The following is a 15,378-nucleotide window of genomic DNA, read 5'->3' as shown; positions in this document are numbered from 1 at the left end:
CCCATTCCTCTCATCTCAGAAGGTCACTATACTCTATGAGCTGTGAGTTTGTAGTGTATCGCTCCAAACTCTCACAGGACTCCTTTTAGAAATGCAGTCAAAACGCAGTGCAGTTTAATTGCATGTATGTGAACCACCTCCATAGGAACACCTACTATCTGGCCTGTCATGGGAATCTGTGTCCATGAAAATGCATCACTCTTTGTTTAAAAGTTACCATTCTCGGTGGATTGGATTGGTGAATTAAGATGGGCTAACATAAAGTTCTATCCAGGACAAAATGCTGTTCTGGGTATCCTCTTTTGCCTACTTTGGGGCCAGTTACCTAGTTATTTAGTAATGTGATTTCTGTTGAAACTATAACAATTAAATGAGATGATTTTCTCCTTCAACAATATTCACATGAACAAATGTCTAGGTAGGAGGCCCTTTTATTTTACTTTTGGATAGAAGGAGGAAGAGTTAATACCTATCTCAGGTTTATATTGCTGTCTCTGTGTTTTTATTGAAGACTTTTCTCTGGTGACTGCTATTCCAGAGACAAGGTATAATGAGAAAAGTGGTTGTACACTGCCGAAATAAAAAAATGAACAAAGCAAACCATTCTATAGTGTGTACATGCCTCAATCCAAAACACTTAGTGTGATTTCTGTCTCCTTTCTCCTTCCTCTGCTATCTGCACTTCTGACAGTTGATGCCGACTCCAAGGGATCCAGGGGGAAGGGAAGGATGCTCCAGGACACAGCCTGTGATAGACAGCCTCAGCTGTCCATGTTTCCTTATGAGACTGTGATGAGGGGGGTGTCCATTCCACAGCTGTTCCCTCTGTGCTGTGGAGCGTGACATCAAAGCCCCCCAACTTCTGACAATCAGAAATTCTGTGTAAAGTGTATACTTTAGAAGGCTGTACAAGACAGAGGGCTGCAGATAAACAGGTACAGCTTACATATCATCTCTGTGTATCATCTGAGGCTATTCTCTTCTCTGGGTATATGTAAGGGTTTACAACCATTTTCAACTTGAAAGAAGACAGCAGTAAAAAATCTGACATAGATTGTAATCCTTCTTCAGTCTATTTAAAACTAAAATGTAAGGCATGGACGAGAGCTACTCTTTAAGAGATGCAAACTTAGGCTTGAAATGCGAAACGTACTTCATACTGAACCCTACATGAGCTGAAGTTTATTTTGTAGGATTCATTTGAAGATCATCACATGCAATGCCTAACTAATGTAATTATTTGGTCAGAATTCTCCCCTGATGACAGCAGTGCTCACAGCTATGAATTAGTTTGTGGCTTTCTAAAATATTATCATCTGATGTGATATTTAAAAACAGAGGACTGGTGAGCCCCTAAGCTCTGCTCAACCTTGAAGCCAGCTTCAACACAACTACGTAACTGTTCCATAAATGTATTTGTGAATGTAAATCTGATGTGAGGAAGAACAACAAAATCACATTAACAGCACTCTGATAAATTGCTCTTGCTGATAAACACGTCACATTCTCTTCTACAGATCTGCCACTGCTCCCTAATTCTTCCCAGATTAAAATCTTCCCTGTCATGCCACGTCTAAGATGATTACATTCCATCTGCTTCATCTTTCACTTAATAGAATCAAAAAGCTCAGGCAAAGTTGTGATGAATTTAACAAAACACATCCTCGTGAATTAATGTCATAATTATCATTTCATCTTTGAATGTACTACCATTGTAACCTAATTACCTGAAAATGTTACTAATTCAAAGGTATGCTCCAAGCCATCAAGATTTACCTCTTAATTTAGAAAATACAGCTCAGAAGTACTTCTTTTATTGCCTACATTTGGCATTCATTTTGTCCAGCTAGCTACCATGTTTATGAAATCCCTTTGAATGTCAGTATTCATGTTTTGTTAAAAACCCAAAATCTGATCACTCAGAACATCAGGCCAAGTGTTTCCTGGCTCTGGGCACCACCCTCTGTAGTTCTAAAGCTTAATGAGAAAATTGGACGACCAAATGTCTGATTTTTCATAAAAGCGCAAATCATGATGTAGTCGGAATGGTATTGACTTGTGAGAAAATGCTAGCCTGACAAAGGAAAAAGTAGGCAAATGTAGCTACGTACTAGTAGAAGAGGAAGTGTAGGGTCCTTCTTTGCTTCTGATCACGCTCATTTTTTTTCTATTCAATTATTTCCATATGATTACTGTACACATTAAATGAAAATCGGACATTGTGTTTACGTACAATAAAAGTTTTATAGCTTGCACCCTCAGTTTTTGTTGTCCGAAAAGTCGGAATTGGCTATTGAAAGCACAATACTAACTATCAGATAATTGGCGATTGTTCCTCGTACGGAAATTGACACAAAATTTTCTTATCGTGTGCATGGGTCATTAGAAAAGGATTTCAAGGATTAATGTTATGCAACCAACTTCCAAAAAGAGAATAAAAATTTGGCTTCTAGATAGTGCTCACACAATCGACCACACTGTATTGTTTATGGGTAACGTAAGTAAAGCTGACAGGTACACTTTAAAGCAATTGTTGTTTGTCAATGGGAAATGGTGAATGAAAATGTTTCCAAAATCTTCATGGGTTATTCCTCTCTGACAGATCATTTTTAATGCACTTTTACATGTACTTAACATAAATTAAGAGCCTTGATCAGCTCCCACTCTGCCTTTTTTTCTTTACCTCCTATTCAATGAGCAGCAAACACTCTGCCTTCTCTCTCATCTCTTTCCTGATTCATAATCTGCTCCCATTTGGTCTATTTTCTTTTTCCTGATCCATGATCAGCTCCCACTTTGCCTTCCCTCCCCCCCCCCCCCCCCCCCCAGTCCATGATCAGCTCCCATCTTCCATCTTTGTCTTCCCCAGTCAAAGATTGACTCCAGCTCTTTCACCTTCCTCTTCCTCCCCAAATCTATAATCAGCTCCCACTCTGTTTCCTCTGCTTTCCTCAGAAAGTCCATGATCAGCTTCCACTTTGCCTCATTTCTTTTTTTCCCCATATTCCTTTCTTTACTCCTACCTCTGCCCTTTCTTCCTGGTCTATGAAAAGCTGCCACTCTGTCTCCCCTCTTTTTCCTGGCTCTGGAATGGCTTACGCACTTCGGCAATAAGCCTTAGTCATGGCTATGACTAAGGCTTATTGCCAAAATGCGTAAGCCATTTTATATGCACATTTTACTTGTTCAATAAAGTTTATTATTCGGGAAGACGAGTGCCAGCTATACCAATCTTAATCATTCAGTTGCATCTCTGCTGGGAAAACACACAGAGCCAGAGCACCGACATTCCACCTTTTGTGGGGATTATTTCTTGGCATAGCACCTACTTCTTAACATGCTCAGCTCTTACTCTGCCTCCTCTCATTTTTATCTAGTCCATAATGAGCTCTCACTCTGCCTCCTCTCTTATTCCCATGGTCCACAGTAAGCTCCCACTCTGCCTCTCCACCGTCCTCAATAAGCTCCCAATCTGCCTCCAGCCATCCTCAATAAGCTCCCAATCTGCCTCCAGCCATCCTCAATAAGCTCCCACTCTGCCTCCTCTCTCTTTCCCTCTGTTCACAATAAGCTCTCACTCTGCTTCCGCTCTCTTTCCTGCTTCCTCAATAAGCTCCCACTCTGCCTCCTCTCTCTTTCCTCCCATCCTCAATAAGCTCCCACTCTTCCTCCTCTCTCTTTCCTGCCATCCTCAGTAAGCTCCCACTCTGCCTCCTCTCTCTTTCCTCCCATCCTCAATAAGCTCCCACTCTGCCTCCTCTCTCTTTCCTGCCATCCTCAGTAAGCTCCCACTCTGCCTCCTCTCTCTTTCCTGCCATCCTCAGTAAGCTCCCACTCTGCCTCCTCTCTCTTTCCTGCCATCCTCAGTAAGCTCCCACTCTGCCTCCTCTCTCTTTCCTGCTATCCTCAATAAGCTCCCACTCTGCCTCCTCTCTCTTTCCTGCCATCCTCAATAAGCTCCCACTCTGCCCCCTCTCTCTTTCCTGCTTCCTCAATAAGCTCCCACTCTGCCTCCTCTCTCTTTCCCACTGTCCACAATAAGCTCCCACTCTGCCTCCTCTCTCTTTCCCACTGTCCAAAATAAGCTCCCACTCTGCCTCCTCTCTCTTTCCCACTGTCCAAAATAAGCTCCCACTCTGCCTCCTCTCTCTTTCCCACTGTCCACATTAAGCTCCCACTCTTCCTCCTCTCTCTTTCCTGCTTCCTCAATACGTTCCCACTCTGCCTCCTCTCTCTTTCCTCCCATCCTCTATAAGCTCCCACTCTGCCTCCTCTCTCTTTCCTGCCATCCTCAGTAAGCTCTAACTCTGCCTCCTCTCTCTTTCCTGCCATCCTCATTAAGCTCCCACTCTGCCTCCTCTCTCTTTCCTGCCATCCACAATAAGTTTCCACTCTGCCTCCTCTCTCTTTCCCACTGTCCACAATAAGCTCCCACTCTGCCTCCTCTCTCTTTCCTGCTATCCTCAATAAGCTCCCACTCTGCCTCCTCTCTCTTTCCCACTGTCCACAATAAGTTCCCACTCTGCTCCTCTCTCTTTCCCACTGTTCCCAATAAGCTCCCACTCTTCCTCCTCTCTTTAGTCTCCAATCTATGATAAGCTCTTTCTCTTCCTCTTCATCTTTCCTCCTGGTTAAAGATCAGCTCCTACTCTGCCTTCTATCTCTTCTCCCCGTGTTCTGTGTTTGGCTACTCCTCTTTTCTACCTGTACCATTTGTCTGCCTCTTATAGAGTCTCATCCATGTTCTTCAACTGCTGCTACTTACAATTGTGTTGTTCTGTGGTGTCGGAGCCTCCCCCAGAAAACTACCGGCAAAACCGATTTGCATTAAGCTAATGTGTCATATTTAGGATAACACGTTTTCTTCCTTGACAGTTTGTTGAGAGCATAAACCTGAACAAGAGGCCTTTCCATCTTGTTGGTACATCGATGGGTGGTAGTGTGGCCGGGGTATACGCTGCTCAGTATCCAAAAGACATTGGCAGTTTGACTCTAATTTGTCCTGCAGGTAAGTCCCAATAATCACATGTTTACCACTTCTGGGCTGGATCAGTTGTGCTTTCCTGTGATGTATGAATGTAACCCTTAATCATGTTATTATGTAAAGTATCAATTGGAATGTCAGATACGTATATGACCTACAGGCTGACAGGCTATTGTCGACTTTGTAGGCACATGTTAATAAAAATAACAGGGTGTACTTAATAGAAAAGTATAAGTATTTCATAATTATTTAGCATTTCAAGTTGTTTTTCTAAATTATGAAATAAATATATAATTTTAAATCCCCCCCCCCCCCCAACAAAAAAAAATAGTGTAGCTATATTACAAAAACTGTTAATTATGTTTTTACAGATCCTCATAGGCATAAAAATGATTATATAACCACCACTTGTTCCTAAATGTTATCTCACTGCTTGCTTTCTGATGCCTTTACTTTACCTTCACTATTCACCACCCAAATCCTAGAGGTACCAGCATTTCAACTCTGTAGATCAGAGCACTGTGACACGAAAAGGACTTTCTTATGTACTTAAGCATGCAGCCAAGCAAAGGGGTGTGTTTGCCTGCACAGGACTGTGCATCTGCATGCAGGCAGTCCCTTTCATGTCAACTGGGATGCAGCAGCTGAACAGACACAGCCACTGCGCCCAATTTGACATCCATGCGGGTGCAGATGTGTATCCCAGAATGCAGACAGTGTGAGTTCAGGGACACACACCCAAATGCACCAGCACCCACACTGATGTACAATAGGTATTAGTGGCTGTGTCCAGGCAGCCACTGCATCCCAATAGATATTATTTTATTTATTTATTTCAGATACTTGGATAGCGCCGTCAATTTATGCAGCGCTTTACATATATGTTGTACATTCACATCAGTCCCTAACCCTCAAGGGGTGTACAGTCTAAGGTCCCTAACTTACATTCATTCATACACATACTAGGGAAAATTTAGACAGGATCCAATTAACCTGCCAGGATGTCTTTGGAGTGTAGGAGGAAACCGGAGTACCCGAAAGAAACCCACGCAGGCACAGGGAGAACATGCAAACTCCAGGCAGGTGGTGACATGGTTGGGATTCAAACCAATGACCTTAGTACTGCCAGGCGGAAGTGCTAACTGTAGCAATCGTGCGCACAAATATGGACGCGGACGTCCATGTTGCTAAAGATCCTCCATCTTGTGTCATTCTCACTACAAAACCAGCCCCCTCCCTTTCTGTTGAGTGGCAGGTGGTCTGGTGTGGCTGAGTTCAGGAGTGCACAGGGCACAGCTGGATACCCTTCATGGTTGTAAACCCAATTAGCTGATGCCAGGGTGTCTGTCCCACTCCTTGCTCTGAAGCTGACCGTAAAGCTATAAACCCGTCAGTCACTGGACTTCAAAAGCATTCCGGGATAGCAGTAAAACATCTCATTTGGAGACCATACACTTTCATAATTTCTCGTAAGAAATACGTACAAGAATACAAAGCATATATTCAGAGAGGTCAAGTCACCTGATACCTTACACCCCTAGATTTCGTCTACCCGGGAGCAGAAAGCTATATCTCTTTAACCGTCACAGCCAGATATGTCATATCTGGTGTCTGGACGTTCAGAATATCATTCTGAATATTATCTTGCCAGTGGCTAGGCTGCTGCATGCACCTATAGAAGGTTATTGACCATGATATAAACTGAGAGGGATTTGGTCATAGCCTGAGTTCCCCGCCTAAACACCCCTCCCCAAATGAGGCAATTGGTTCTCTGCTTTAAGGAGACACCCTGCTGGGTTCCTAGAAAAAGGCTGGTATGCCTGGGGAAAAAGATGAAGAGATTTCTTCACATCAGGAACCAACTTTGGGAGAAACGGTACCCTCTTGCTCAGGACCCTTGAATCTGCTGAAACCCATTAGTCTGGCAAGTATTCTACCTCTCTAAACTTCTCTGCTGTGTTATTGCTCTCTCTATATATATATATATATATATATGCTACAGCTTTTTCTGTAAATATTTTTATTGCACCATTTTGACCTTTTTAGTAATAAATCCTATTTTCTGAAAAGTGTTTAACTGTTTCTAAAGCTCTTTAATGCAAACCAAGAATCCCTGTCTCTGAAGAGCGCTACTGTGTGATTTAAACTTCTGCATACATCTGCCTGCGGTGGCAGTGTGTATACAGATGCTTATTCAAACATCATAGTGTTACTACTAAGATTGGCCAGTTTCCTCCTACTCTGTACAAAAAGGCGGTGGTGGCAGTGTGAAGGATTAATTGCGTAATTAACCTGACCCAGTAACAATCGCTCTCAGGCTGCGGCACATGGATTGTGGTCCAGTGAGCTGGAAAATCTTTGTGCAGGTTGTAGCTGAGCGTGGCATTGTTACGCACGTGACAGCGCGGTTTTAGATTGGCTAGTCCTTCAGTCACAAGTTGGTGAGAAGGGCTGGGGGTCTGACGCCGCGCCCGTCACATTAACCATTTAGCCACTGTGCTGCCCATAAATTGGGCTGCCTGCATACAGATGGACAGAACACCTATGCATCCCGTGTCCATAGCTTGTGTTATAAACTTTATTTATATTTGAAAATGAGCTACAGAATGCTTATGAGCAAGGAGTGTGTGTGGGGAATGGGGGACTGGGAAGAGGCAATATCGAGTGTTTTTTTTTTTTTTTTTTTTTCTTTTGGAAGCCGGCTGAAGTTCAGCTTTAAGGATTTTTTAATGACTGCAGAATTTGATTTATTATGAGGTTTTTATATCTACCTGTAAATCTGCTTTTCAAATTATTCTTTAAAGTGACCTTGTCGACACAGGACTCATTTTATAGAATTCTAAACAAGCATGTTAATACAAGAGTCACTATACCTTTTCAGTGGCCCATTTGTTAAAACGCTGCCAGTTCCAGGTGTGTGAAATACCTGTTCCCTGACCGCATGCTGTGGATTTCCCGTCGTCTCATACATCACTACAGGACATATGAGTTGACAGGAAGAACCACAGCTTGTGGGGAACCAGGTATTCCACCCATCTGACCGGTCAAATACCTGCAGTGCCAAGTAACTAGCATAGAAACGGCTTTTCAACAAATGGGTCTACCCAAAGTACAGTGATTTCCTTCAGCAGGTATGTAATTCTATATAAGTGAGTCTGTGCTGATGGTGTCACTTTAACCCCCAAGTAAGCCAATATTAGTCAAATTAATGCACGTTTAACCAAAAAAAGTCAATACTGTATATGACAGTTTTTTGGTTTTTATTACTCCGCGGGGTAATGAATCTCTGCGAGTTGGTGCTGACCGAACCTGATGAAATAAAAGGCTATCTAATGCTGGCCATTCATTACTCAGAAAAAAACTGAGCTGGTTTCCCCATCCACACAGTCGAGGTGAATGGAAAAATCCTCCCCTTGTGTCTTTGTAATCTGACAGCTGACTCTCCCTTCATCAGAATACACTGATCAGTGCTGCAGCCCATTGGCAGCATGGCTGATCAAGCAGGGAATTTCCAACAATCTCGTTTATGAAAAGTCAATCGATAGATCGACTTCTCCTGAACAGGAATTGCCATACATGTATTGAAATGTGGCCATTTCTTGTTTATTTTTCTTGTCTTTTTTAATTCTCAATGATTAGGTCTACAGTATCCGACAGAAAGCAAATTCCTGAAACAGCTACAGGACTTAAAAGAATCTGGAGAAGAAAATCCAAAAATCCCCCTCATTCCATCCACTGCAGAAGAGATGGAGCAGATGATGAAACTGTGCTCGTATGTCCGCTTTAAGATTCCACAGCAGGTAAATGGTGCTGACTACACAGAACTGGGGGACATTTATTGAGTAAATTGGTGACACATATAATATTTATTTATTTCAGGTACTTATATAGCGCCGTCAATTTACACAGCGCTTTACATACAAATATTGTACATTCACATCAGTCCCTAACCCTCAAGGGGTGTACAATCTAAGGTCCCTAACTTACATTCATACATACACATATTAGGGCCAATTTAGACAGGAGCCAATTAACCTACCAGCATGTCTTTTGGAGTGTGGGAGGAAACCGGAGTACCCGGAGGAAACCCACGCAGGCACAGGGAGAACATGCAAACTCCAGGCAGGTGGTGCCGTGGCTGGGATTTGAACCATTGACCCTAGTACTGCCAGGAGGAAGTGCTAACCATTTAGCCACTGTGCCCGTATAGCCCGTATAGACTCAGATCAGGTTGCCTCTCATTTAGCCTGTGCAATAGTTTTATTTGCGGACCTCCACTGCACCAATGAAACTGGGAAAACATCTGAGACAGATTTACAAATTCAGATTTATCACTGTAGACAAGACAGTTTTTTATTCTAAACAGACGCAACTTTGGGATAAGCAAATATTGTCTAAACACAAGTGATCAGGTCTATTGGGTCCCTCCTGCACACGTACAGCACAGCAGTGATGACACTGCTACTTTTAATAAGGTAATAACTGGGTTTGCAAAAGCATTTGAGGAACACAAAGTGCATTTATATTCTTTGTGACTATTGAGTACAATATTTAAAGCAATTCTAAAGGGTTTTTTTTTTTTGTAAAATAACAAACATGTCTGTACTTACCTGCTGTGTGCAGTGGTTTTGCACACAGCAGCCTGGATCCTCCTCATCTTGGGTCCCCTACAGGCTCTCATGGCTCCTCCTGTCTGTCGGGTGCCCCCACAGCAAGCAGCTTGCTATGGGGACACCCGCTGCTCCGTGTGTCCAATCACACACGGAGCTACCCTCTCCTCATTGGCTGACTTGCCGTGATTGACAGCAACAGGAGCCAATGGCTCCCGCTTGCTGTCTCAGCCAATAAGGAGGCAGAGACTCAGGACAGCCGAGGCTGTCATTCACATTGCTGGATTGCAAGGCTCAGGTAAGTATTGAGAGGGCTGGGGGGGGGGGCGGGGGGGGCTGCTGCACGAAAAACCTTCAGGTAAAAAAACCTTCAGCCTTTACAATCACTTTAAAGCTGAAGTTTAATCTAGTAGTTTTGGCCTTTTCTGGCACCTCCTTTTCCCCCCTCAGCAACATTTTTATTTGCACCATTTTGCACCGACGTAACACAAATATGTGGCCTCACAGAACTGGGCTTTTTAGGGTGGGGTCGCATATTTGCACACCTGTCTTTGTGCTGAGAGCGCACCGCACTGAGAGCACCGGGTCCCATTCTAATGATCGGGACTCGGGACTCTCGATTCTGGGTCACATGATCGCTGTGATAGCCTCTGATTGGCTATCACAGTGATCAGTCACTGTACAGCACGGCCCCCTTGTTTTTTCTCTCTCTATGAATGGAGGATAGAGATACATTGTATCTCTAACTCCTGGCATAGAGGGAAAAAAATGTTTGTAAAATAAAAAAAAATATAAATAAATATTAAAAAATAAAAGAAAAAATACCTAGATCAAGGTTTGATCTAGTTCAGTGCCAGGGTTAGTGTTTGGGTCAAGGTCAGGGTCAAAGGTCAGGATTAGTGTTAATGTCAGTGTCTGTGTGTTTTTAGGTAAAAAAAAAAAAAGACAAAAACAAAATGTGCGCTATTGTTTCTTGGCTGTACTACGGCTACAAACAACAAATAACAAACACATATATGGTATCGCTGCGATCGTCAAGAGCTGGAGAATTTCTTTTGGGTTGTTCTTTGGTGGTAGGTTATGGTAGTAGCAAGAAACACACTGCTAAATAAAAAAAAGTATTTTTTTTTTTTACTATTTTGGGCCAGTTTTCCTTTGATAATAAAAAAAAAATCAGGAGATCTCCATTACCATTTACCACCAAATGAAAGCCCAATTTGTCCTGAAAAAAACAAGGTATAATTCACCTGGATGTACAAAGTAGTTGTGATGATATGTACAGCTTTACTAACACATGTCAACGTTGCAAAATTGTGCTTAGGCATTTAGATTTGTTTTACCCTTAGGCGTGAAGGGGTTAAGAAACTCTTTTAAATAAAACATTTCTGTTTTCATTACATATCTTATTTTAGACCCAGTGACATGACTGGTCTCTGTGTATCTCTATGCAATCTGGCAGATCATGACAGGTGGGAGGGGCTGACAGGGTGCAGGCATAGCTTCCTGAAAACAGGAAGCGGTGCTAATGCCTGCATGTGATGCTGAGCCTCATTGACTGAAAAACTTGAAATCCAATAAGGGGTGGGCTAAGGACAGGCAGGCTGAGGAAAAAAGTGCTAGGTGATGCTTGATGTCCTCCAGCCAGAAAATGAAGCTGACTTGATACGACTTGCTGCAGCTTCTAGTGCACATGTGGAAAGCTCACAGTGTGCAGTAAAATCAGAATAAGTAATTCTCAGTACAGGAGAACCTGTTTACAATAGCTACATGAATCTGTTGCCCGCACCAACATTTGTGTGGAGTCACATCAGAATTTTAAAGAACACCTTAGACACTTTTATGAATTCCCCTAATAGACTTTGCAATGAGAACTTTATGTATTGCCCAGAGACAGTAATTGAACCATCCACTGTCCAAATGTAATGTTCCTGGTTTGAATCTGATTAGTTGTTCCCCAGACATAACAGACATATTGATAAATGAGACCCATCAAAGCACCTGGTGGCAAGAAAGTTTTTCAAGCATCATTTTTATTTATGACAGTCCAGGAAACGCTGTTGTTTGTTAGATTTGACCACGTGACGTTTTTTTCAGATCTGCTGCTGATAAAATCTCTCTTCGTATGGGTAGACCGAGCTAATGTTCATTTCATAATACAGCATAATCTGAGCTATTTTCAGCCTGGTCTGCACAGATGGCAGTGGGTAGCAGGGATTGACAGTGAGAACCATGTGTGCGTCTGGGGGCTCTCAGCTAGTGCCTCAGCCATAATACATAACTCTGGTCTATCTGAGTAGAAAGGAGGCACACTGTATCTAGGAAACCTGGTCATTTCCTTATCTGGAACTTTTCTGTATGGGAAATTCCTATAGGAAACATAGAAGTTACACCTTTTACATTTAGTGTTACTAAACCCACAACAGTAAAATCAGTCTGTATATGCAGTAAAGCATGCTTGTTATACTCACTGTGGAACCTAAGGGGTTAATCCTCTGCATTGTATAAAAACGCTGTTTGATCCTGACTTTGATCCTCCCCTTGATCCTCCCCTTCTTCCAGTCTCCCCCTCTTATCTCCTGATAAGACATATGGTGTGGAGACACTCTGCACATGTTCAGTTTGGTGCGTATTGCTAGAGAGGTTTTTATTTTTTCTTTTGAGAGTGCATGTGATCAGCACAGGGCCAATCAACACTGTCCAGACAGAGGTCAGGAGTTCTGCATCCTCCTAGAGCAAAATGAAAACTACAAGCTTTAACATGTGTTCGGCTGGACACTGCTAGAAGTTTGCTCTAACTGCTGATGAGAAAAGGTATTTAGCAGTTTATATTTACTAAAATAAATAATTGCACTTCCATGTTCTGTGTACTGTGGGAGACCAGAAATAGTGAATGCGGGGTCCTGGGTTTAGTAACATTTAAAGGGCCATTCCACTGAAATGTGATATTTTGGTTAGGGCTGGACCCAATGAGCCACTCTTTTCTAAAATGTCATGAAAATGATACTCCAGCAGTGAAACTTCCCTGTCATAATTCCGAACCTAAAGCAGAACTTAAACTGAAAATGTTTTTTAAAGGCTAAGTTCACCTTTACATAAAAATAATAAATGCAAATTTTTTTTGCAGGTAAAAAATGTGCATTATTTTTTTTTTAAATGGGACATGGTTTATAAAACTGGGAGCTGATCGCAGGTGCCGTGCCAGGCTGCTGCAAACACTGTGCAGCTCTGTTGCCCGTACCTCTGTATGCAGTGTGAATGAACTATGGGCATGCTGATCAGCAAGCACACAGTTCATTTAAACTGCAAAGATGTCTGCCACAGTGGGTGACAGTACTTGTAGTTTATTCAGTCACAGGAAACTGTGAATGAATGATATGGTTGTGTGAGCGCAGCCCTGCACAGCCGTGCTACATTTAAAAAGTGACAGCAGGTGCAGGGAGTGGATCCTCTGTCTGATGTCACATGGAGGGAGAGGATCGGGGGAAAGAAGGTGCAGGAGATGGAACGTTCTACATGTTCCACCCTAAAAACTTGACCTATAATTAATTAATATTCATATAAAAGCAAACAACACCCATCCAACTATGTCTCCATGCTTTATTTTGTTGAGAAATTGCTCTGAAAAATACCCCCCAGCATTTCTAGCTGTAGCTATCATCAGTAAGGGCAGATGATTCATGGAGCAGCATTTAGTTCTTGGAATCCTTTGCTCAGGTGTGAATTCAGGAGGGTGTGCTTAGTTGAGAAATTCATTGCTTCCCTCCTCCAGATGAATAATATAATGGCAATGAAGACTCTTGGGATTCATGAAATGATTTTTGCCTAGGCCAGGAACCAGGAAGCAACTGAAGACGTTAAAAAAAAAAGTTTAAAATGAGTAAACATGATATACCTTCCTATCTATTTACTATTGCTAGCAGAAAAAGGATTAAAAATAGTTCATGTGGATTGAGAGAGTCTAGTTCCACTTTGAAGGTATAATCCACATCAGTGATATGTGTGGCACTACCCCATAAGTAGCCACTGAGTTTTCTGGTCCCCTATAGCTGCACAGCTAGGCAAAACACATTTTTCAACTTCCATTCAGAGTCAGTATCTAGTCCTCTGGGCTTGTTTTTGTTGTTTTATTTCACGTAAACAACTTGGATAATGTCTAGGGGTATATGGCAGGGCTCAAAACTACTAGCCAGGCCTTAAGAGTTACTCGCCACCAGTTGCCTTACCAAACCCCTACCTTGCCCCGCTCCTAATTCCGTCCCTAAACATGCCCCCATAAATTATCTCATGAAATTACACTGTTAAATGTTTTATGCAGAATTAAGGTACAAAAATAGGTGTCCCCCTTTACATAGGTGTCCCCATCAGAGTCTCCCTTTACATCGGGTGTCCCCATCAGAGCCCCCCGTTACATCAGGTGTCCCTATCAGTGTCCTCCTTTACATCAGGTGTCCCCCTTTACATCGGGTGTCCCCATCAGAGTCCCCCTTTACATCGGGTGTCCCCATCAGAGTCCCTCTTTACATTGGGTGTCCCATCAGAGCCCCCCTTTACATCAGGTGTCTCCAAATGGTAAGCATCCACTTACATGAGGGACGATTCTGATCTGCAGGCTCAGTTGTATTCCTGTTTGCTACCTTGCCAGCCCATTATTACACATCCAGCTGGCAGCTCTTTGTCTTGGCTTTCTCCTCTCCTGCTCTTGCTGCTGGGGGGAGACATAATAAAACAAGACTGGGCTGGGGATGGAGCAGAGTCTCAGAGGAGTGAAGTCCCTAGGCGGGGGAGAGCACTCTTTTCCCGCAGGGAGCCGCCACACAGCCAGTGCACAATCAGGAACCCACAAGAGCATTGAGTCCCGTACCGACATGCAGGAAATACAAGCAGATGGAGGGCTTAGGCGGAGTTGTGGGGGAGAAGGGAGAGAGAGCAAAACATTGGGGGAGGAAGAGGCACCGGAGGAATGTCAGCAGCCGCTCCTATCCTGGTGCCCTAAGTGGACACACTCGCCCCACATTATTTTCACTTGCCAAATGCGAGCAGGTGAGTGATAATTTTGGGCCCTGGTATATGGGACGCCAAATTTGACTTAAAAACAGCAACTCTGATGACAAACTTCCTATTTTATGTACAAAAAGGATGGATCCTGGACTCTACTCCCTCCAAAGTGACTTTTGTCTCTTAATGGATCAGTTACAAAGTCTCTTTAAAGGAGCACTTGGTTCCCTTTAAGTAAATCTCTTCAGACCCCAGCTGGAAACTACCCACCCACCTGGCTGCCTTGAAGAGTATCTCAGAGCAAGGAATTCCATGTATGGCACCTGGCAGCCCTCTCCCTTGTATCCTATGGTTTTGCATAAGACTGCTTGTTCAGGCCTTGTAACTGTGCTAGTCCTACATGCTGAACAAGGTACCCTCTGGATAGGACTTGTGGTGCAGGTCCCAGTTCCCTGTAGTCCCTTCCCAGGCTATACGAAAGCATCTCAACAATCCATCTTTCATCCAACTCCCAGACTCCTGCTGCTAGCAAGGCTCTTCCATACTTATGGGTCTGTCTGCCACACTGCCAGGCCTCCTGCCTGGGGTTGGCCAGACTCCCATGGATATGCAGATCTCAGTCTCCACCCCTCCGCCCAGTAGCTTGAAGAATATCCTGGAAGACTCCAGAACCTTGGGGATGTACTAGAGACCTGACCAGTAGAGTCCTCTAGCCTGACCTAAAGTAACACAATCAGACTTGCTTACTTCACTACTGTGAGCCAAACTGAATTTAATTCTCTAGCACCC

The 15,378-nt window shown here is 43.2% G+C and overlaps 1 protein-coding gene across 1 annotated transcript in view; it reads left to right on the top strand.

Annotated features, from left to right (window-relative positions):
• Window positions 1–15,378, top strand: part of LOC149436377 (monoacylglycerol lipase abhd6-A-like) — a 30,649-nt gene that overhangs the window by 6,065 nt on the left and 9,206 nt on the right. Inside the window, 2 exon segments of the mRNA XM_089661668.1 lie at window positions 4,876–5,008; window positions 8,624–8,784. Coding sequence (XP_089517794.1) covers window positions 4,876–5,008; window positions 8,624–8,784 — 294 coding nt within the window.

This window comes from Staurois parvus, unplaced genomic scaffold (assembly GCF_062004578.1).
Source record: "Staurois parvus isolate SC_StPar_1 unplaced genomic scaffold, SC_StPar_1.0 ptg001365l, whole genome shotgun sequence".
NCBI lineage: Eukaryota > Metazoa > Chordata > Amphibia > Anura > Ranidae > Staurois > Staurois parvus.
Note: the sequence above shows the minus strand (reverse complement) of the source record. Positions and strands in the feature narration are given on the sequence as shown.